Raw genomic sequence first — 24,167 nt, 5'->3', positions numbered from 1 at the left:
GGTAAAAAAATAATTAAATGAATGAATAAGAAAGTGTAGCGAACGATTCGGTGAACGATTCGTTTGAACGAATCTTTTGAGTGAACTGATTCTAAAGATTCAGTTTACTTAAAAGAACTGGAATGCACATCACTACTCGTTTCTGAGAAACAAGCTCAGTGCTCCCACTAATTCAACGTAGTGGTGAGTTTTATTAATGAAATTTAATAATGACTAATAAATAAATAATAATAAAAATGGTGTCGTTTATACTTGTTTTTATGCCAATCGTATCATTTTATTTCATCCTATTTATATATTTATTATAAATGTATTATATATTTATATAAATGTATTATTTATTTATATAAAGGCTGGTCAGCAAATATATTTCTGACAGGTAACCGGTCCGTGTTGGGGACCACTGCAGTAAGCAATACACATTGAGACGCGACAAAATCCAGAATAATGATGACACGCGACAGAATTCAGAATGATTTGGTTTTACTTTAAAAAAATCCAAAATAAAAACGTACAATTGGAACCCGACAATGTCATCAGGTTTGAAAATGGACGCGAGGACAAAAAAAGGCAACGAGAGTGGAAACGGTAAACACTGCGATCACCCTAACCCACGTTTTGACGAAAGATTTTCGAACCACATTTAAGAGGAAATGGCGATCGATTGGCGTTATTGTTTGGCCTCGCCACACAAATATAACTAAAAAGATCTACAAGGTTAACACTTGTTTTTTTTTTTTTAATCTGTTCACTTTTTGTAGAAAAAATAGATTAAAGAATGAAAAAAATAGTTATATTCCCACCCCACATGTTCTTTGTTCTTCTTTTTTTTTAACTCTACACAGTGCGGGTTTAAGGAGAAGGGGAGGTGGACATTCCTCTTTGAAATGGATCAATTAACATGAGGCAGCTATCTTTTTGTCATTATTGCCGTTAGAAAAAACAAAACAAATGTGGCCACTACACAATCTTTTGTACATGGTTTAAAAAGCAAGCAAGCTTATGTACATCTAACTCAATATACATTGTATGTTCACAGTTTCCTATATTCATTATCAATATTTTTTTTAAATTATTTGTACTATGGATACAAATCTGAAATTGGGCGCTGTTTCCCACTTGTTGATATCAAGTCCATGGAACAGCTTGTCCTGGAAAAATGATCCAAAAAGCAGTTTTCATTATTCATAATGATATCATATCCCAGGTGTCCCCACCCCGGAGTGCATCTGGGCCCCATTGGGATTGAAAGTGTTTCTGCTAGTTTGAAGCAAAAACCTCGAACAGTGTTCCCGGGTGGTCGTGAGGCACCCCGCTCCTGGAAATTTAAGGCACTTGAGAGGTTTTTGGCTTTCACGGGAGCTCCGAGGAGACGAGGGCGAGGCCCGAGCTCTGGCGGAGGGGTGGCCCGGCATGGACGGCCTTGGGGCAGTCGGGCGTCAGCACGCGGCCGTTCTCGCCTACGCTGCCCGTGATGGACAGGCGGGCCTTGTTCCTCATGGCTTCGGTAAATGTCAGCTGCAACCAAAAAAAACAACAAAGGCGTAAAGTTAGCGATTTCATTATGTGGCTCAAAAGCTTTGATGGTGCAGACTGGAGTTTGAAAAAAAATATTTGACATACAAAAGCTGAGTTAAACGTTATTCTAAAACATTTTGATTTTTCTTAAAAGGTAGATTATAGTAGTTAGATGGAGGATTTTGGTCGATTTGAATCAATTGCACTACTTGACAATTACACAAAAAATAGCTCAATAAGTTTGCCTTTTTGATCGACAGGGGGCAGCATATCACCAGCCTGAAATCTGAGCCGTCTTGGCTGAATTGTCAAACTCCAATCTGCTTTCAAGGTGGACTGAACAGTTTGCAGATGATAGGATGATCTCTGCAGAATTGCAACACACGCATTATTGCACAGTTGCAGACCGGGGAGGCAAAACTGAGAAGCTGACTTGGCGACAGTGAAGTTAATGAAGACGCTTTTAGCTGCTTGATGGGGGACACAAAGACACACGTGGGACAAATGCAGCCAAAACTTGTACGTTTTTTTACATGGTCATTTTGTAATAAAAACAAAAGCCATGGTCATTTTCTAAGAAAAAAAAAGCCTTACTATACATTTATGTCTCTCACTTTCTCTCCGCTCTTATTTATCTGTCTGGTCGTTCCTTTAAGAAAAAGAGCCATACTATACATGGTCATTTTAAAGCTCTTACTATACATGGTCAAACTAATACTTTGTCATTGTTTAAAAAAATAAAAAAACTTGCATACATGATCATATTCGGGACAGACATTTTTAAGAGGAAAGAGCATTACTATATAGACCACTAAGACGCCACATGACCACACGCGGACAAAGCCACTGGTCACTAACCTGGCAAGCCAGACCCAAGGATTGGGTCCGGTGGGGAGAACCATTCTCCGTGGCTCTGCTCGGCACGGCACAAAATGTACTGACAAATCAAATTTACTTGCTGTGACGTATTTTCAAATATTTTTAAAGGCCAATATGGATTTTTTTTTTCCCTTGACGTCACGTGATGACTAGCATTGTTCTGGCTTGCCAGGCTAACTGGTCACCACAGGCACATAGCATAGCTTAGCTAGCGTGGAGGTCAGAGGTCGGGGCATATATAGGCGGGTGTCACTTACAGTCGCCTTGAAAGGGAAGCTAGGAGGGGTGAAATGAGGTGAGGGGGTGGGGTAGGGGTGTCTTCTACCAGAAATCTGACTACTCATCATTGAAGACGTAGCCAGCGAACGCCTCGCTAACTTGGGCTAAATCGGGGACGCTGGGCCTCGGGGTGGGAGGGCTAGGGGAGGGACGCAACGGGGGGTCCACCTTCATTCTCTTGGCCTCATTGCGGGACTTGTAGCAGAACTCGATGAGGGCCACCAGCATGGCCAGGCCCAGGCCCCCAACCAAGATGTAGAAGACCCCTGCTACGTTGCTCAGGCTGAGGGCCTGCGATGACTTGTCCTTGTGGAGTGGGGAAGAAGAAGCACAGGTGTTAGTGTGGCAACACGGGTGGGTGGGCGGCCATGTCATGCAAACACAAACACGCGGACATGAGAACGCTCACACACGTTCTTCAACACGCTAACCTTAGCCATGCTCACGAGAAACATTCAAAGATCAAAAACACAAATCAATAATAGTTAAGTTATTCGAATACGATCATTCATCGTTGTTCACTTCTGTCACTCCGCTACTTTTTCAGACACTGCTGTTTACGCAAAGATGGAGACAGTCCGTTTGAAATTGCTCAGCGTGTTTCAATGAGAACGTAGAAATGAAGCAGGAATTTCAAGGTGGCTGCAAACAAACATTGAGCCTGCAAAAAGTAGCGAGTGAGAGTCGTGAGCGTGGCTGCCTCTGTCTAATTTCTTTCATCTTTTCCTGCTCCGCCCTGTCAAATGAATCCCCATCGCACCTAGATGCAAACATCTGCCCGTCACGCTTGCTCTCATTCTTTCGCCGCGTCGCTCTTCTCACATGCGTCTCAAATGTGCGCGCAACTGAAACCCGAGTGGATTAAGGTTTGCGCATGCCCCCCCCCCCCCATTCAATCAGCGCCATGCTTTGCATCCATCATGCTGACATGACGTTGAAGATCATCTTTTCCTGCTGCCCCCCCCCCCCCCCTGTCAGATGAACCTCTCCCATGCATCACCTTGACATCTTTCTACTCATCAGCATGCTTCAGATTGCCCGTTTTACGCACTCCAAAGTCAATACCCACCCCAAAGAATTCAAAAATACTTCCCAACTCAATCTGCGGTGATGTCATCTTCCTCAAACTTTTTTTTTTTTTTTTAAAAACCTCTAATCGCCATGCATGTTGAAATAGCCAAAGCGATGAAGCCATGCCCCGCCCGGCCATCACGCTTCTCATTATAAGTATGCGATTTCGTAGTTAACGCAACACCGCAACTCACGGGCGCTGTGTGAGAGTGTGCACAAAGACAGACAAAAAAAACATGTGGAGGCTCCCCTGATGGACTGACCTTACTTCCCGAGTCCTTGGGTCCGCACTCCCCTTTATCGTACCACCATTTGTTTTTCAGTTTGTCTAAGACGCCTGCTTCGCTCAGTTTCAATACGGCAAGGTTTACCGGCGTTCTTCAAACCAAAGGGTCAGGGGGAAGGGGAAATAACATAAATAACATCATAGGACATGTTATTTTATGTTATTCAATCATAACCTGGCCCCCCCGTCAAATGTGGGGCACTGCCAACAAGGGGCCCCACTGATGTTACATGTCTGCTCGTCTAGGCGCTTACAGACATATATATTTGTGGGGCCCCGGTCACATCGCTTATCAGCAACGGGCGTATACTGCCGGGACCTTTTTGGATTTTGGTGATGAGCATTTGCATTGCACTTAACATTTAATCTTTGTATTGAACTTATGGCGGGAGCAAATTTCAATCAGATGTCTCAGCGTGTTTTTGACGCTGATTTCAAGCATGTAAATGCTCCCGTATGGCCCACATGCTTTAAAAAAAAAAAAAATCCCAATCAGATGTTCAGTGTCCCTGCAGATGCGCCCGTTTGCCAGCACAACACATCAGAAGAAAGAGGTGAGCGTGCGGCCCACGTGAGCGGCTAACCTTCTCGCCGCCGCCGCCGCTGCCACACTCTCCTTTGTCGTACCACCACTTGTTTTTCAATTTGTCCAAGAGGCCCTGCTCATTGAGCTTTAACACGGCCAGGTTAACGGCGCTTCTTCAGAATCATACAGAGAAATTGGGTGAAAAGGGTGAGTGTGTACTTCCAATTGGGCAAAGGGGGAGAAAGAAAGAGAGAGAAAGAGGGAAGAAAAGCAAGAAAGAGCAATGGTGGAGACAGTGCAGTAAATCCCATTTCTGAACCACAACACACTCAAAGCCAAATCTCACTTTTTTGAGTCAAAATAGATGCCACACCATACCATGAGATTGAGCCTATCCACTCCAGAAGATTTTTTTTTTTTTTTTTTTTTTATCATTTATCACTTTGCTGTGGGAGGAACTACTGCCACCTACAGGACTGGAGGTGAACCCAACAAAGCCATGATGGACATTTGGTTTAGGTGTAGATTTGGCTTAGCCTGTGCTTTGATCCAGTCAGCCACGGAGCCACAAAACAGGTCGATAAAGTCAAAGCCTTGTACGACAACGCCGTCTGCTCGTTTGGATTTTGTCATGTGGGGACAAGTGACTGGCAGAAAACGATAATCCCTTGGAATAACAAAATGGAACCTTGGTACGGGACTACAGTGATCTGTCAGGGACTCTCTCCCCCTTGGCGAAAAAAAAAAAAAAAAAGTACAGCAGCAGCTGTTCTACGCCATGGGAGGAATTAACAGAAGTTGCAAGTGAATGCAAACAATTACGCAACTGACTGTCAATAGTTTGCGTATTGTCCCGCTTGGTCTGCGCTGAGCCATTTCCACATCGATAAATTCCTCCGGGCCCGCCTTTGCAAGGAGGCGGTGTCGGCGTCAAGGCTTTGCGTTTGTGTGACACCGCAGAAGAAAAAGCTTCAAAACCTTCTTTGTTCAAAGAAATGAAAACAATTATGACAGTCTGATGTATCCCATGTGGATGTGCTCATTAATTTAAAGGGGACATATTATGCAAAATCAGTTACCTAATCACTAACGCTTCAAACCTGAATTCTAATATTTATTCCATGAAATTCTAATAATATTTTCTCAGCAATCTTATCCCTCTCTCTCTCAAACACACAATTGGACCAATGTGTCAAACAGTATACTGCCAACTACTGAAGTGGAGGACCTACTCCTAACATTCTAGTATCGGTAGCTGGTATCGGCGGTCTCCAAATAGGGCTAGTATCGACCCATTATCGCTCATATCAACCAGTGCGCTGGAAATTCTTAGCCTTTATTTTAACCACGGAACGTCAAAGATCAAAATTTCATAATATGTCCTCTTTAAAAACGAATAAGTGACGCATGCCATGCAAACACACAATTTACCTGAGCAGGATCACCTATGGAGAAAATACCTTATTTCCTCCTATAGTAGTTGCTGCAGTTTATTTACTCAACTACAGAGGGTGGTGGTCTCTATTTTTAGAAGGCATTAGCTGCTATTAGCTGAACAACACTATTGGAGGAAATACGGCAGATTAGACCACAATGAAAACCCACGTGCAGCAAACACAAATGTAAAAATTGCCTTCAAAACATCCACACGGGAAAAAGTCCCGCCCGTTCAAACCAAAGCCAGAATGGTGGAAAAAAGGCGGCACACCAGGGAAGGTGGAATACTATAACAACACGTCGGCCATATTGTTACATTATTCCACCCACCTTAACTGTGAACCCTTGGGCGTGGCTACGCCGTAGCCTTTGGAGTCCAGGTTCCCGCCCACTTTCATGGTGTCGCAGGGCTTGCGCTGCTCCGTGTACTCGTTCATGGTGGACTCCAGCAGGAAGGCGTACTTCCCCTTGGACTTGCGCACGCGCGCAACACCCTCCGCCGTGGTCTTGGTGAACACCGTGGGCTCGGCCGACTTCATGTAGCCCCACATCTTCTCGTAGACGGCGATCTTGGAGCGCTGGGGCGGGTTGGAGATTCAAAGCAGAGAGAATTAATCAGCAAGTGGAAGCAGTTGAATTTATTCTTGTTTTTGATCAAGTGAGAAAGTGGCAAACAAGGTTCATATCCCTTAAACTCCAAGGGTATGGTAAGAATGCCGACCTGAATACAGCAGTAGAAAAAAAGGCATTAGGTTGCCTAGTTTGGGTTCTTCAGACTGGATTAGAGGACCCTAATCCAAATCACTGATGAAGGTTTTCCACCGAGAAGTAAAATAAAGTGGTTCTAGAACGGATCCCTGAGGAATGCCCAACTCACCCTGAAGAACTCCTTAGTGGAGCCCGAGTCCAAAGTGCCGTAGGCGATGTCCGTCTGCTTGGCCAAGTCCTCGGCGCTCTCGATAGGCGACACCATCCTCTCCACGGTGAGGAAAGCGGCCAGGTTGGCCGTGTAGGACGAGATGATGATGAGAGTGAAGAACCACCACACCCCGCCCACGATGCGACCGGATAACGACCTTGGAGACAAATAAGAAGGGGGATTTATCAGCGGTAGCTGAGGGAAGTAAACAACTACAAATACTCGACTTAAGTGGATTTTTTTTCCTCGTCTATATATTTACTCCCCACATTTGAGGTGCTAGACAAGGGAGCGGTAGTAAGAGGAAAATCTGGAATTCTCTGGATAACTGGAACAAAATGGACAAGTAGCCCATAGTCAAACCATTTCCATCCATTATTGCTGATTGGGCTGTGCAAACAAAGTGATTTCATCCGACAGAAAAGAGCTGCGAGACCCCCACGGCGGCGTTACCCTGCTTCGCACACTCGGGGGAGACAAATAGCAGGCTGCCGAGGAGCACCGGCACCGGTGCGTGAGCAGAATCTTAAAGTGTAAATGCTGCATTGAGGAGAACAAACAAGACCTCCCCTCTGTGCAAATCAAATAGCGGCGGATACAAAAAAAACCTCTAGGCTCCGCCTGTCAGATGGAGCCAGCGCACTGAGACAGCCGAGAGAGAGAGAGAGAGAGAGAGAGAGAGAGAGAGAGAGAGAGAGAGAGAGAGAGAGAGAGAGAGAGAGAGAGGGGGGGGGACAGAGAGAGACCTCTGCAGAGCCACCGCCACTTTTTCTCCGACTGCGCCCTGCATTGTGACTTTTTCGAAAGTGGTACTGGGAAGCTGCCACCAAATGTTGATCCACCCAATTGATGTGCGTGATGTGATTGTACATCATCTTTCTTATATGGCAAAATTTTACTTTGGCTGAACTCTGCGCTCTACCTGAATTAAAAACAAGCAGGTGTCACACTTGCCAGCGGTTACGCCACGATGGTGTCGAGCGAGGAACTAAATAAATGAAAAGGTACTTGTTTGGCCCCGAGGTGACACCCGGAGACCGATGCCACGCTCTCGTTTTTTGCGGCACAAACCGTTTTTTTCGGAGCCTGTTCAACAATAGCTCCGAAAAGAATACAAATCTTGATGAAAAGCCTCCCAATTGGCGTACGCTTCTCGGCTTTAAAGCTATTGACGGTGCGCTACGCCGGCAGCTTGCGAGACAAAAAGACTTGAGTACTGCTGATGGGGAGTGAAAATAAAACGGCGGGGAAAAAGAACAGCTGTGCGGCGTTCCGGCTGGATGAGAGAACCAATTGGCGCAGGGGCTCGGGAATAATGGGAAGCCTATAGATGAGCAGGATGCTTGACAGCTTCTGTTTGGCCAAGCGGAAACTGGCAAATTTCAATGTTTGCATCCCGGGAGATGCTTTGCAACCTTAAATACGCAAAGAACTACAAAAAAAAAAAAAGTCTTGACATTTAAAATAACAATAACAGCGCATTTAACTGTAAAAGCTCTGTGACGCACGCAGACGCCTCCGCAATGTTGGCAAATGTGACACCTGACCTCAAAAACGTCAACATCCCCGTCAATGAAAGTAGCTATTGTGTCGAGCGTTTTATTTAATCTCCCCGTTTCCACGGAGACATTACCACCAGAGAGCACAATATTAATCACCAAATTCATTATTATGGGTCGCCTGGGGGGAGAGCAAGAACGGCATTAACCCTTATTAAATGACACGATGAAAGACAGAGATTACCGGCTATTTCTAACTTCCTACAAAAATCTGGAGAGAACCAAAGTGGGCCAAAACAGAGTTTGAACAGGCTAAAAATAATCGATGATTTTATCGTGTATTGCCATTTGAATAAATTGGACATGCTATTTTTTATTTTTTTTTTTAATCCTCATGATCATCTCTATTTGACTGGATTATGCACCCGCTTGAATTTTGCTGGTCTTACCTGGGCGAGATGTCGCAGCCCTGTTGCATGAAGGCGCCCAGGGAGAACCAGAGGGAGTTGAAGATGCCAAATTCATTGGGGGGCTGGTCACTAGGCGGACCGTCGGTGCCCTCTTCGGGCTCCTCGGTGTGCCACTCGTACGGGCTGAAGCGGCTGACCAGGAAGAGCACCACGCTCACGCCGATGTAGGCGAACACGATGCACATCCAGATCTCGTAGGCCAACGGGTCCAGGAAGGAGAAGACCCCCGGTTTTGATTTTTGGGGCTTTTTGATCATGATGGAAATGCCCAGAGACATGAAGGGCTTGGAGAAATCGATCACCTCCTCCCGGACCAACGTGATTGTCAAAGGGGCCACAGCGATTTCCGCTTTCTGTCAAGGTGACAAGCAAAGCAAAACGGGTTAGCCGCTTTCCTCGGTCCAATTTCTGCGCCGGTCGGCGTAAACACATTCTTTTATCCAAACGGCAGATTACAGTTGAAGACTAATGGCGCCGTTTCCCCTGGCCTCATCTGCTTGACTGGGGGAAAGAAACAAAGACATTTCCGAGCTCGACGCTCCGATGAAAGAGATCTAAAGTTCTCTTATCCTCGGCAAAATAGATGACAGCCGGTGTTAAAAGACTCGGCGGGGTGAAAAGCAGTCAAGCGCTTTGTGCTCGGCATTTGGGAGAAACGCCACGGAACAGGAGGCACCCCTGAGCAGAAGCTTTCTGCTGACAGCTTCCATGTCCTCAGACGTTCTGGTTGGTGGCCTACACCTTCACTTGTAACCTCTGCTGTCACACACAGCGTTTTAAATAACAGTCAGACACCTTAAATTCCACAAATTTACACTTAAACAGATTTTTGGTCTGCACCACCAGTGGCGCTAAGGGGGGGGGGGGTGCGAGGGCACTGCCCCCCTTTGAAACATGCTTCATGACTGTATTATGCTCATTTCAAAGCCAGTAGAAGGAAGATTAACAGTGAAGAAAAAAAACGTCTGTGTAACTTAATTGCGTCTCATAGTATGGATGAGCTTCCTTTAAAGAAAACTTGAAGCGGACATGTTTGGTTGCACAGTGGCCGTTAAAGTCCAGAGTGCAGATAAATCTCCTCCTCGCTGCACTCCAACTCGATTACACTCGGACCTTCCCGTAATTGTGCCCGGCGCCTTGAATTACTGAAACTAATTTGGATGTGGCGGGCGCTCAAATACACACAAAATGGCCGAGCGTGAGCAAACGTGGTCGAGGAAGAATTTAATGATGGTGCAACGCGGTGTTTAATTTTGCATGAGCTCTGATGGAAACTTAAAGCGCTTCATTATGGAAAGACACCGAGACAGTGATGGATTAACGCAATCGTCCGACGGCGGAGGAACAAACATCGATTTCACTCTGCTACTTATTTCACCAAAAAGCAGTGGAAGCGCATTTGAGTCATTTGTATGAATAAACATGAACAGCTTTCAAACCGACCCCAGTGACGGCAGGATATTGCCACCACGATAAAAGTAGCTTTTTTTGATTATTTTATTTACTTGACTACAGTAGACTTGAGCAGGCGTGCCAATGTTGAGGCCATGTTGGCAGGGGAAACTCATGCAAGAATATACCAAGGTACATCCATGGCGGCCATATTGGGAGGGGCGACCGATGGAAAGCATTACTGCAAGCACGCAGCTCAAAAGGAGTGAGCCATTTATTAGGTCAGGGGTTACTCACCCCGTACACCAGCTCCCCGACCATGCCGTTCCAGATCTTAGTCTCCGGGTCCCGGGCGCCGTATTTGCCGTCGGGCACGATGGAGATCTTGTACTTGATGCCGATGTGTTTGGCAATTTCGGAGGCCAGGTCCACGCAGTAGCCTTCGTACTGGTCGTTGCCCTCGTACATCTCCCAGTTCTTCTTAAGCATCACGTAGGGACCCTCCTACGCAAAAAAAGGGACGGGAGGGGGAGCACAACCAGTGAAGCGCACCGTCAGACGGACACATTGACAGACGGATGTCACACAGCAGCAGCAGCAGCAGCAGCAGCAGACAGAATGGCGCGCAAATGTTTACAAAAGCTCGTCAGTAAATGGAGAGCGAATCTTTTAGTAGTCAACAAGTACATCTTTATTTTTTTAAAACAGTCATCAATAACATTTAGGTGGGGGAAGCGCTGTGGCTGGGGGCACAAGATTTCTACGCGGTCAGGTACCAAATGGCCCACGGAACAACCACTGATTTATATGGAGCAGCACGTTCTGCGGTCATGTGACCCCGACAACTGTTTCAAATGTGTGTAATGTCGTCGTGCCCCCGCCGGGTTGATTTAAAGCTACACGTCAAGCAAACAATTACCGAAATGAACACAAACAGGGAAACAGCTCCGACTCTTGCATCTTAAAATGCTCACAACCTGCTGTGGGATGCACTTTTTTTTTCTTCTTCTTCTTCTTCTTCCCACAGAGGTACAACAGAAAGAAAAAGAAAAAGCCGTGCATGCGCGAGTAATCCCGGTGATGTGCACCACATTTTGGGCATACGAAAAAAAAAAAAAAGTCATCAAAATGGTAATGCGGAAGGATGATACACAGAATCAAAGAGAGGGGAGGGGAGCATGACTAAGCGCAAAGCGGTGGTAAAGCTGATGGCAAGTGAAAAATGAGCTGCCAGACGTTTGGTGCTGAAGGTTCTGGAGCAACACAATCCACAAGTCCTCGCAATGGAACCCTGGCCTTGTTTTGTGGCCAAAACAAAATTGAACTTGGGCGCTTCCTATGAGTGGTTACAGTATACTAGCTAGGAACATTTACAAATGTTGCTTCATGTCTGCTGGGAGAACAATCTCATTGTGATCGGCAAAACACTGGAAGACAAAGGGAAAATCCGGCTGATTTCACGGGGATATCAAGACAAAGAGCAAAAATGCAAAGGCGGGTTTAGTCGCAGAGATTCTTCCCCGTTTCGCTCGTAATCGCCTTAAATGAATCACGTCTTGCGATGAGGCTGTATTTTTTTTAACTTCATAACTAGGATTCAATGAATTGATTATTTTATATAGAATAATTATTCACATCTAATAATTATTAATGATATAATATAATAATTCTTATTTTATATATACATATAATTATCAATGGACATTTTAATAATTAATAATAATTCATTATACTTATCATTAATAATTATTAATGATATAGTATAATAATTATTATTTTATATATGCATATAATTATTAATGGACATTTTGCATCTCATTTCAATACATTTGCAATGACGCGATGCATCTCACGCAATCCCTGCTGACAAAAATAAATAAATAAATAAACAAATCAATAATTAAATAAACAAGTTGTTACGTGAAGCTAACCAATGGACCATCGTCTAGCTAGCGGGACTGAGCAAGGCCCAAAGTCATCCACGCTAATTTACGGCAAAACGGGAAATCACGTTGTGATCACAACACGGAGCGTGAAATGCGTGACACACAAGGACAAAGCGAGCGGCGTGTGTATCCTCTTTTGCATTTCACTCTCCTCTCAAGCAGATTCCTTTCTAAATGGGGGGCAGGGGGGGGCGTCCTTTGTGCGGTTAGGGCTCGTCTTGTGGTGTCATATCCCGCTTGCTGTCCGGCTCGGGGCTCAGTTTCGTAAAATGGCCTTCCTCAGCGGGGGCTGAAAAGAGGGGAGGATTGTGCTGAGCCGTTGACCCCCCAAAGCGCCGTCATTGACGCAGCTCCGCAAATTTCACCCGCTGTAAAAATCTGGCCTGAAACTTCTCAAGCACACTTTGCGTCTTATTTGGAGAACTGGGAGAGTCTCAAGCCAAACAATAAAAAGCTTACGTGTTTATAGCCACTTTAAAAAAAAACTGTAAAGTCACCTTCAAACTCATCAAACGAATACCAGATAGCAACACAATTGCTGTATTGATAAAAATCTCAATACCGGTCATTTATTAAGATTAGTATGAAAGTATAATACTCGGACAAAAAATCTTTTTTGCGTCGCTGAGTTGAGACGTTTAATCTTGGCTGGATTTGAGTTTGTGAGACTTGTTAATGTGGCTATCAAGCTGTTTTGTTGCCGTTTCCTCTCAATAGCGACATGATCATATTACAAAGGTGTATGTGGCAAAATTGCAAGCACATCCTTGTTGTCCGTCGTGTGAGTGCAAGTGAGCAAGAATGAGGCAAGGCAGGCTGTGGTCTTACCATAATGGTGGTGACCACCACCGTGCGGTTCTCCATGCCAGACGTGTCGTTGGGGAGGAGCGGCGAGTCCTGGATCAGCACCAGTTTGTCGCCGTCGTTCCAGTAGCCGATCTGGAGGGACAACCAGACCAGGCTAAGAACCCTCATGGACGGACTTTTTGTACACACATTATTGGCGCTTTATATTTTTGGGGATTTATTCCGAGTAAGGTGTTTACTTGAAACGTCAAAACTAGCATCTGTTGGGTGGATGGATGGGATGGATGGATGGATGGATGGATGGATGGATGGATGGAATGGATGGATAGATGGATGGATGGATGGATGGATAGATGGATGGATGGATGGATGAGATGGATGGGATGGGGCCCAAAGAAAAACGCAAAGGGGCTGTGAGTGTCCGCCACCTCCAGTTCGATCAGATGATTGAAGAACACGTCAAATAGGAGGGAAAGCAAGATGTGTGTCCTAACGGCACCTTCCCATCCTTGCGTGAGAGGCCAAAGCGCCGCTTGATTGATGGCCACTTCCATCATTTGACCCAATTCCTACTTTTCCCCACAATGCCATCTTCAATTCTCGAAGCCATTCATTGTCGGCGACTCAAAGAAAAGTAGCTGACAGCTTCTTTGGAAGTAAGGCGTTTCTTTCGAATCAGCCATTTATTGGAAGTAAGCTATTTATTTGGAGTTAAGCTTGAAGTCAAATGTTTATTCACAGGAAGCGCTTTATCTAAAGTCAGACGTTTTTGCGTTAAGTTGTTCATTTAGAGTAAGGCATTTATTTGGAGGAAGTCAGGTAAGTTGGAGTCACTTTGAAGTCAAACATGTATCGAAGCAAATGTAGTTGAAGTAAGGTATGAATTGAAATAAGGTGTACGAAAGAAACATCGTGATGTCGGAATGAAGGAAGCACGGTGTGATGCTTTACCCGTCTGGGTCCATTATTCTTCAGCTCAAACACGTCCATCGTGTAGTTGACCCTGCGGCCATAGTGGTCAAACTGGACATTACCTGTTAATCCCTGCAGCCGCACCTAAACACAAAAGCATGGCAATCAATTAATTGTGACGGGGAAAAGGACTTTGCAAATGAGAGGCGCGTGGAAGTCCACCTGTTTGAGAGTACGCTCCATGTCCATGCCCTGGTTCCACGGGGCGGCGGGGTTGGCCAGGCAATCGCCGGCGTTCCCCCGGCGGGAAATGTCCACCTTTTGCCTGCGCAGGTTCCTGAACGCTTCGGCCATCACCATCACGCCGTCGTACGTCAACGCCGAAGTGTACTGCGAGGTAGGATGCTAGCTTTATTCTTCAGCACAAATCATTTGCACGCTGCTCTTGTTTCTCGTTCACCTAAAGACTGGATGAATATTTGTGTTTACCTCTCCTATATATCCATTAGAGCAATTGCGGGGACTGGTGCAAAGATGAAGAGCGAGTGTTTAGCCCGCACGGGGCGCAAACAGCCTGACTTTAATCATTGTGACTAGCGGGAGTTCATCAGCTTGGCTTCCTCCTATTCATTAGCTCGCCGCCGCGCTATTCTTTTAGCGCGGCCGTCGTCCTCGTCCTTTTCTTCACGCTGACAAGAGGCCCGCAGCGTCTACTTACATACACCGCACGCAGGCCTTTAGTTCTACAAACACTTTTTCCTTTTTCCTTGTTTTTTTTTTGCACCACCAGCAGCATTCGTTGGGCCGTTGCCATTAGTAGCAAAACGAGTATACATAAACATGGATGCAAACAAAACAGTTTGCATTATTTTTACTGTTGTTGGCAATTTGGACACTTTTTAGCTAATTTTTGTCGTTGGATATTTGCTATAGTAATTCAGCAAGAAACTCTGCTGAATATTCCGAAGAGTGAGGCACACTCTTTCCACGCCGCTGCAGCTGCTTCATAAATATAAGAATAAAGATTTGCTCAAGATTTGCAGGCGTTTTCTGACCGCCCACTTGCCCCACTGCCATTCGCTGTCCGTGCAACAAACAGCAAATTGGGTCAGTCTGTCACATCGCGGCGGATGATGGGCCGCTGCCAAGCCGACCGTGGCGCTACCGCCGGGCCCACGAATGCTTTGCGCTACATTGTGCTACATATAGCAGCGAGCCCAGCAAGCGTGCTTGCTATACCTTGGGCGGCGCATCGGAGCCCGGGTACTCTCTTTGATCCAGCTTGTTCCAGCGCTGCATCAATTTGATAACCATGGGATTGCTGAAGTCCACCAGCTGGAAACCCGTCACGTTGGCGCCGCCATGCATGAAGCGCTCCAGATTGATGTCCTTGAAACCCTTGAGGGGACCACGAACACAAAGACTCGTCACGGCAGAAATTGCAGATGTGCGGCGTGCGCTGATTGCGTGGCCTCATATATGTTGGAATAGCGCGTGAAATGATATGCTGCTTTTGCTATTAGGACTGAAATAGCTTGAATTAATACAGAAATTGAGTGAAATTGACATCATAGAGTAGTGTGGCTGAAGAACAGAACCCAAAATGGTCCATGTTTCACAGCAGGTGAGCTGAAAGGTCACGTTTGCAGTCTTGATGCAGCTAGCAAGATTTGAAGCTAGCCTCACTTAACACATAAAGAAGATTTTTTTTTTAATTTTGGTTCTCACCAGGTTGGCCATGATGTAGTGGTAGCCTTTGACGTGTTTTCCCACGCTGACAATCTGCAAAGAGACAATGATGGCAGTGGGGGAGGGGGTTACAGAGTTAAAATTGACAGCGTGACATCATCGCACGTTAATTGCATTAAGCCATGCGCGTGACGGGCAAGCTAGCTAGCGTGTCCAGACGTAAATATGTTCAGACAAAGCGCACACAATGGTGTGACGCACACACACGCACAAGCCACGTGTTGATAAAAAGTGATTTTGAAAGCTGACATCTGCTGGAAAATCCCACTGGACAAGCACTTAACTGGGAGTGTGAACTAAGCAGCGAAAAAAAAGAAACAATTTAAATTTCTCCAGAGAGTTTGTAAGGGAGATAATATGATATAAAAAAAAAAAAAAAAAAAAAATTCATAGGGCGACTGGAAGAAAGATGACACTACTGAGATACAGAAAAAATATGCTTATACTATCAATCAGGAAGCGCAATATTGCAACAATATTATTGTGTTATCAATCAATATCCCAGTTTTCAGTCAGTTTGGGACATAAATGTTGAAAAAATGCGCTTTATAGATACAAACAATGTCATTTTGAATGGATCCAAACTAAAAGGTGAAATTTGAGCACAAACTAGCACAGCGTGTTCAGCGACATACGCCGCGTCTCGGGGGGCATAAGGGAGTGTAAAGCGTAAATGGTTTGGCAGATGTCAAGAGTGGAGATTGGGTGAATAATTGAACAGACACCAGTTGCCCCTGCGGAAAGATGTGTGTGGGGGGGCTCGGGAAGGTGAGCGTGTTTACGCCAAAGTAGAACATTACTCCAGATCAGAACAATCTTTTTCTATTGGCCCGCTCAAAGACTGCGAGACAAACATCGATGAAAGGCGTACGCACTGAGAAAGACATGAATGTATGCACTCCATTAGCACCATATTAAGAAAATGCACAGTCTAGCTATCATTGCTAAAATATCACTCACGAGCAAGAGCAAAGTGTGACTTTGGCCCATTTGGCCCCATTACCTGTTCCAGCATGTTCTGCAGTCTCTCAGCCTCCAGGTCAATCACAAATTTCTTCTCCTGCCGCCGGTCCAGGTCTTCCAGGAGTCGTCGGTAGTTGGCGTCGTTGAAGTTTTCCACGCAGATGGCGCTCACCTGCCAGTTGTTTTGCCCCGCCCTCTCCATGATGGCCTGCAAGATGGCGTAACCTGAAACCAAACGTAACTCGCGTCAAATCACGTCCGTGCACCAGTGGAAGAAAATTCAACTTCAACCATTCTTGGAATTGATCCAAAATGGCTGCTTTGAAAGCAAAACGTCTGACTTGGTGTCGACTTTCATGAATGGATCCCGCGTGCACATGCTGTCGTCGGGTGGCGGGGTTGGCCACCTTGTCAGGTTGCTTTGAAAAGAAGAGCTGTGATTGCGGCGAGCTGCGAGGGCAGCGGCTGTTCGCCGGCAGGAACAGATGTCCCCCTTTAAACGGCCCCTCCTAGTGGCCATCACAGTCTGGCAACCTGACTCCCTTTGCTACCAATTAGTGGCTTAACCTGCACTCTGGCAACCCACCCACCCACACACTCCTTCCTTCCCACCTGCACCTCTTCAAACACTACCAAGCCACTCGGGAGAAGACGGCGCAGAGGGAGATTGCACACATCCAAGTCGAAATATTAGGTACTCCTGCACCTGTCTAGTTATATCACATGTTGAAAATCTTGTATTCACACAAAGCCACGCCAATCCGGTTGTTGATCCACTTAAGATTTTCTGCATGTGTGTCGCTTCCTTCTTACATTGCGCTTTTAGACAGCAGATAGGAAATATTATGTTTTCCCAAAAAACGAGCCATCCATCACTACGTGTACGAGCAGCCGCTAGCCAGGGAAGAAATATTGTTTTGTTTACAGCATGACTGGCCCGTCCTCATTTTTTACATGCTCGTTTCTTTCTTTTTTTTTTCCTGCAAGCGGCATTCTATTTTTGAAACCTATGTCCGCTTTTGACGGACAAGCCCTGACTCATTAAAAAAGACATCATCTTTGCGGAGCGAGTCGAATGGCTTTTCAACATTGCCGAGCGTGAAAGTAAGAGAAGGAAAAAGTGAGGGAAGGGCGTTTGATGAACAAATGTGAATCCGTCCTGACACCGCAACCTCTGCAGAGGGAATGAAAAACATTTGAATGCGTTGTGGAAAATATGAAAAGTGAGATGTGATCCAGCCTTGTCATGGATATGTGACACTATTGATTCTCTCTGGCATACATAAAATGCGGCAGAGGCAAAAGATTGGATGCCAGACTATCAACAGGGAAAGAAAAGTCCCTGAAAGGCACAATAGGGACTTCAGGTGAGGGAGCCGGCGGGGGGGGGAGAACACGAGCCGCAACATTTGGACCAAGAGCTGCACTGCGATATCGATCGGCCTTCTCCACCCGGCGGCATGCTGCGGACAAAGTAGCACCATTATTTTACGCCGTGGTGTGTGCAATTTCAGGGGCGGCAGCCATACAGGAAATGAGCCAGTATTAATCAAATGGCGCTGGACAACGGCGATAACGCCATTTACACCTGTCGGATGCAATTATTTGGGATTCAATGGTTCTTTTTTTTTTTTTTTTTTAAAAAGGATATCTCCTCAAAAGTGAATGTAAAACATTTGGTCATGGTTTTATCATAAATGTGTGCTTTCAGAAATGGGTTCTTGAGACTTTTTTATGTCATGATAGACAAAAAAAAAAGGATGAAAGCCAAGTGGGAAACTCACCCCGATCGGTGTCGTAGAGAAAGACAAACTTGTTCCAGTCGTAGTGGTCCAGCAAGGACAAGAGCGCCCCCCGGATGGATGGCCGGAGTTGCAGGGTGAACTGGCTCTCGCCCTCGGTGGGGAAGCTGGGCGTGATGAGGGAGATGTGGAGCGCGCTGCAGAAGGACGTCAACGTATGGACCGAGCGCTTGTCGTAGAGGCCGAAGATGGCGAAGACACCTCGGGAGTACTGGGAGCAAACTGTGGGGCCAGAATAAAAAAAAAAAATTAAATAATGCTAGGACAATCAGTGCACCTCATTTCAGATCTCAGTTAAGGAGTCATTTGCTAATTTGGATCTTCTGTGACTGCTACATTAGCTCAATGCTAATGCTAATAAATTTGATTTTGTCATCAAAACTCAGATTCAGGCATTTGACCAAAAGGAATAAAGGAAAATATTTTAATTTCCTTCTGCAGAGAAAGACTATTTCGTGTGCAAAATGCGAAAAGGCTGCACGAGGCGTTTTGTTGGCCACACTTTGAATTCAAAAAACGACTGGTGGACTGCTTAAGGGAGATCTCATTATGGTAAGACTGTGCCTTGTCTACTGTAATTGCCCAACGCAATGGGAAGATAATGAGCATCGTCCTCCTCGGCCAACCTACCGAAAGAAGCTCCGTAGGGTCCTTTAACTCCTTGCTATAAACGAGAGGGGCGTCACACGTGATGTCAGCAACTTTTGCTACGATAATGCAACCATTGTTTCTTTAGCACCTTTTACAAATCTGTCTTCTAGCAAGAAAGCCTCGCAGTAGAGTCCAAAGCTGAATAACGGCTGTGCATGACGTCCACATTGAAAGATGACGGCCCTCGGGAGCAGTGGTGTTGCGCTTGAGAGCGGCTCCGCTCGAGCAAGAAAGCAGGTTGAAAATGCTCACAGCCCATTCATGTCCTCTCTGGGGCTTCACACACACACATACACACATGCATGACAAAGAATATCTCAGAAAGTCAAAATGTCAATCATCTGGCATGTTTCTGAGGGAGGCAGTGCCCCTGCGGTCTCCCATCTAGCACCACTACTGGTGTCCTGTTAAGATGGATATGCCCACCAAATGAAGTGAAACTAGTATTAGGAGATGCTTTTAAACTAGCAGCACAGCTCTTTGATTGTACTATTAACACCTTCAGGGATATTTTTTAATCATTCCACGAGGTAGACTCGCCGCCGCCGCACAAAAGCCGATAGCGGGCGATCCATCAGTGTCACGGCGGCTCACACGGCGTGCACCGTTGTGACCTCGTGGGCGGTCCCACGGAATCCTGGACTGGTCCATTTAGGCCCACACCAGCGGTGACCCTGAAAGCGCATCCGCTAGCCTTACACTCCACTGCACAAACAGGTCACACACAGCACACACACACATTGTGCAGCAGCTGATCAATGCTTCAGACTTGCATGCGTGTGACACACAAACGGGACTTCAGCACGTCATTTCTGTGAGATAAAAAAAAAAAAAATAAAGCAACGTTTTTGTCGTCTTTAAGAGTTTATATACTACAAAAAAAAATTTTTCTTTCTGTGCTGGCCTGGCATGATTTCTGAGCACTTAGCTGCTTTGTTATGTGCTTCGGGTGAAATTTTGTAGACCGGGGCAAAAATGTATCAAACAAGTCTAGAATTTTAAGGTAAAAAAAAGAAAAAGAAAAGTAAATTCATTCACGGTCCAGAGCCAATCATAGGGCGCAGACAACAATTTCCATTTACACCTACAGGCAATTTAGTTTTGAGGCTTCTCCGTGAAGAGCACGAATAGACAAACTACTATTCGCACTCCCATTCCCACCTATGGACATTATTTTTCTTTCAATGACATTTCTATCTTCTATCGAGTGAGATCTAATGGCTAGAAATGAGCGTTAGATGCTTTTAATGACATCCTTTCACAGCACGAGATCAACTGCACAAAAACGTCTCCATTGACTGGTTGAGAATGAAGCAGCGAGAGGCACGCAAAGGCAAACAATAGAAGAGTCCCTTTTGTGGAGGCGTCTGCGGGCTTCAACGTCGATAACGTCGCCCTCCAATGAGGGAGCCGTGAAAAAGAAAGCCAGCGTGATTAAAATACCACTTTTATGACAGCCACAATGCAGGAAAGGGCATAAATACTATACGACGACTACGATATTTATAACGACAATCATGTATCATCATAATCGCAATAAAGAATCAACTTTTTGATCATTGAAATATGACCTTGGGATTTACTATGTGGCGACCTTTGACTTGCCACTGCTGAAGTCAAATCCTTGTAAGACGAGCAGCAATGGGAAGCGAGAAAACAGAGGGCATCACGTCCTTCCGGAAATAACGCTGTGTACCACACAGCTCCGTATGTGCACACGTGTACGTGTGTGTGTCAGCTTGAATAAAGCACGTGTGCACTCAAGTGCACGCGTGTCCGCATTTGTGAACATTCACATATGAAAAAAGAAGAAGATCCAAGAGACAGAGGAGGGAGGGGCGGGGGGGTCCCATCGGACATCAAGGCAACACATTTTCCCATAATGCATGAGGGCTACTGAAAGAGCATAACTGCACACACACACATATTGCAAGAACACACACACGCGTACGTTGGTGCACTTGTGTCAGCTTGATTTTGTCTCCCAGCGTGCCTTAGCTTTCAAAGTGATGGCTCAGAGGGAAGAGAGGGGGGGGGGGGGAATGTGGTAGGGGGGACAAGCGCACTCATCATTTCCACACGAGGCCGTCTTCCAATCAGGCAGCCTGACACTGCATGTTGAAAAGCATTAGCGCTCGCCTTTTACGCAGCACGTGGACATAATATTATAAGGCCTCGCTCGCCTCTAATTAAAGCGCACTTCTGAATCAGAGTGGCGTTGAAATGACAGGAAAAAAAAAACAAGAAAGAAATGGCAAACAAAGGCATCCATGCAGAGTGATTGGGGGCGACCATTTACAATTCAACTATACATGAGCTCCAGGCAGCATTTGGCATAATATTCAACAACATACTTATACGTAACAATTTGTGCCAAGTTGAACTTGCAATAAAATGGAGAAATGAATTATCTTAGAAGAGGATATATTGTGTAAAACGGATTTTTAACATGAGCAAAATTTTACGACAGCACAAAAAAGAAAAAAATTGCACAATTTAAATAAAAACACCCGAAGGTTGCTCACGGCTGTTAGCAAGCAAATTTCTAAACGACTTTGACAAAGTGCTATTTCCGGTGATAAAGCTGTCTAACACAACCGTTTATGACGTCTTTTCTTAATGAATGTGTTTTCTCCTCCCTTTTGGAAAAAAAAAAGTGTCATATAAGTCTTGCTGCCTAATGAATTAATACTTAATTGCTTGTCATTAGCCCGATCCAGGAGTACAATCTTTTTGGGTACTTGTGAAATAAATGAAGCAGGATGCCTGAATACAGTTGGGCAAATAGATTCAATAAAAAAAAATAAAGCCTGGCATCCATCATACAGGGAGACTATCGGCAAAGTGTTGCATAAAATCAGAACTGAAGTGGAGCGACACAATTACACTAAGTGGCGGGGGGGGGGGGGGGGGGCATGTGACAGAAGGGTAAAATATAGATATGACCGCACGCAGACACCAGGCGCACCCAAACCCCCACCAATCAGAAATCCGCTCGAGCCGAAACACATTTACGTCGCGAGGCATCAAAACACAACAAATAAAAGCGCTAATAATGTCGCCGAGAAGCTCGCTGGAGGAGATTGCCGGGAGCGCCTCAAAAATGAATATTTTAACCACCGAGGGACGCGCAAACAAAATTCCTTGTAACCACTTAGCATACATAAAACATGAGATAACCAGAAAGCGGGGAGGTATGGGGAAATTGATTGGGAAGCAACATACATGTTATCGGAGCCGACTGCAACTAAAACCTGGTGTCTGACAGAATGGAGCACTGAATGGGACCCATCTGGAAGTCTCAAGAATACAAATTTGGGGTCAGTCTGGCATAATGCTCTCAAAGGCACCAAATGATTCCATCTCAACCAAAGTCTTCAGTCTTAACTGTCAAAGTCTTTGGTCTCACCTAACACATCATCACAGCATTAGCGACCGGCGGCACTACGCGGGCCTCGAAAAGAGCTGCGGAATGAACATTCGAGCCATTCGAGTACTATCGGTGAGATCTAGCATCGTTGAAGGAGCCACATGAGAGAGAGCGCACATATTACATACACGCTTGCGCACGCATGCATGCACGCCTGGAGTCATCTCCATGTTGGGAAGGATAAAGCGCACTCTGCCTCACTGAGTTTTCAGACAGCGCCTTGCGTCCACCCAGCCACACTTAAACCGTGGCAGAGCTTGGAGGACTTTTGGTCTGAGGACAACAGTTTTTTTTTTTTTTCTCTCTCTTTTCCCTCGATGCTGTCAGATCAGCTCAGCGTCACACACGTGTGGAGTTGAGTGGAATTTAAAGACACAGGCTCGCTCGCGCTGGGCCTTCTACCAGCTCCGTCACCAGATGGATTCTCTTTACTCATGTGTGCCTGGCGGAGGTGGGACTCGAAGAAAATGCCATAAGAGGGTGGACGGGTTGAGGGCAAAATGAGGACAGAAGAAAAGGATCCAGCTCGGATGAAGATGGCTAATATGTTGGCCCGCCCTTGTCAACCTTCCTCCTTTCCCGTTGGATCACGTCACGCTCGTTCCCGCTTCCATTCGTCAATGCGTCGTCGCTGGTGTTAATCTGTCTTTTGTCATGTCACAATTGAAGATAGCAGAGCTGCACGTTACTGTTTGAATATCAACGAGGCTCAGACCGGGGACCAAACTAGATTGTGCAACTTTTAGTGCTCATCTCATTTAAGGGGAAAAAAAAATGGAGTAGTTCTAGGAAAACAAAATGACGCCATTACAAATAAATGCAACAATGACCTACCATAACTGACATGCTGTGTGCGCTAACTTGCGCTGACCGCTACCGAGACGTTTGCCCTATTTTTAGAAAGCGCTGAAAGCCGCTCAGACGGGCAGAAAACATCCAAAGGCGGACACGGAATAAAATGGACAAGCGGTCACCGAAGCTATAAGAGAGAAACATCTCTAACATAAATTCATCCGATATCTAAAATTTCCAAATTATGTTAGAATATAAACAAGATGGAAAAGTCACATCTCAGCGTCATTGGGGACTCCGTACTTTGTGTGTGTGTCCAAGTTGAGCGCTAAAGTCTACGTCAAAAGCAAACATTATCTGGGTTCAGACGCCCAATTTCTTCTCCGCTTGTGCTGCCACCGCTCACTCCTGGGAATTGGCAAACAAGCGAGGCAAGCGTTCCCATGCATGCCCGGCCGGCCGGCGTACTTGTTATTGTGAAATAGGCACTGTCAGCAAAGGTAAACACTTTGCATTATTCAAAGTGAACATGAATAATCGAGAAATGTTGTTACGTTCGCAGGCTTGGTGCAGCGATTTGAGTTGTATTCCCCTCTGGCGTAAAAACAAGCGTGACCTCCTAAGATGAGCGTTTGTTGACTCTTATTAGTGGGAAGCGTTACTCGCTCCCGCCTTTCCGTAACAATGTACAATGTGCAATCTGGTGAGCGGTCGACAAGGAGATAGCGGATCCTCCAAAGCTGATGGAACTCAAACAGTGAGGGAACTCCAATCAAATAAATACCTCCCAAACCACTGACAGAGCTAACTACAATATTTTTCCTCACAAGGTCTACAAA

The 24,167-nt window shown here is 45.6% G+C and overlaps 1 protein-coding gene across 2 annotated transcripts in view; it reads right to left on the bottom strand.

Annotated features, from left to right (window-relative positions):
- Window positions 1-517: 517 nt before the first annotated feature.
- Window positions 518-24,167, bottom strand: part of gria4b (glutamate receptor, ionotropic, AMPA 4b) — a 32,650-nt gene continuing 9,000 nt past the window's right edge. The window contains exons 3-16 of one of the 2 annotated variants that reach the window (XM_085935782.1): window positions 18,438-18,677; window positions 16,694-16,878; window positions 15,670-15,723; window positions 15,181-15,339; window positions 14,164-14,331; window positions 13,981-14,085; window positions 13,051-13,161; window positions 10,574-10,780; window positions 8,864-9,237; window positions 6,874-7,072; window positions 6,327-6,574; window positions 4,618-4,732; window positions 2,845-2,982; window positions 518-1,518 (exon numbers count right to left, since the gene is read on the bottom strand). In XM_085935782.1, the coding sequence (XP_085791908.1) occupies window positions 1,354-1,518; window positions 2,845-2,982; window positions 4,618-4,732; window positions 6,327-6,574; window positions 6,874-7,072; window positions 8,864-9,237; window positions 10,574-10,780; window positions 13,051-13,161; window positions 13,981-14,085; window positions 14,164-14,331; window positions 15,181-15,339; window positions 15,670-15,723; window positions 16,694-16,878; window positions 18,438-18,677 (2,468 nt within the window). In that variant the 3' untranslated portion in view covers window positions 518-1,353. Of the gene's footprint in view, window positions 1,519-2,844; window positions 2,983-4,010; window positions 4,126-4,617; window positions 4,733-6,326; window positions 6,575-6,873; window positions 7,073-8,863; window positions 9,238-10,573; window positions 10,781-13,050; window positions 13,162-13,980; window positions 14,086-14,163; window positions 14,332-15,180; window positions 15,340-15,669; window positions 15,724-16,693; window positions 16,879-18,437; window positions 18,678-24,167 lie in introns of both variants that reach the window. The other variant, XM_085935783.1, reaches the window with a different exon arrangement.

Source organism: Syngnathus leptorhynchus, chromosome 17, assembly GCF_054491065.1.
Source record: "Syngnathus leptorhynchus isolate UIUO chromosome 17, UIUO_Slep, whole genome shotgun sequence".
NCBI classification, from domain to species: domain Eukaryota; kingdom Metazoa; phylum Chordata; class Actinopteri; order Syngnathiformes; family Syngnathidae; genus Syngnathus; species Syngnathus leptorhynchus.
Note: the sequence above shows the minus strand (reverse complement) of the source record. Positions and strands in the feature narration are given on the sequence as shown.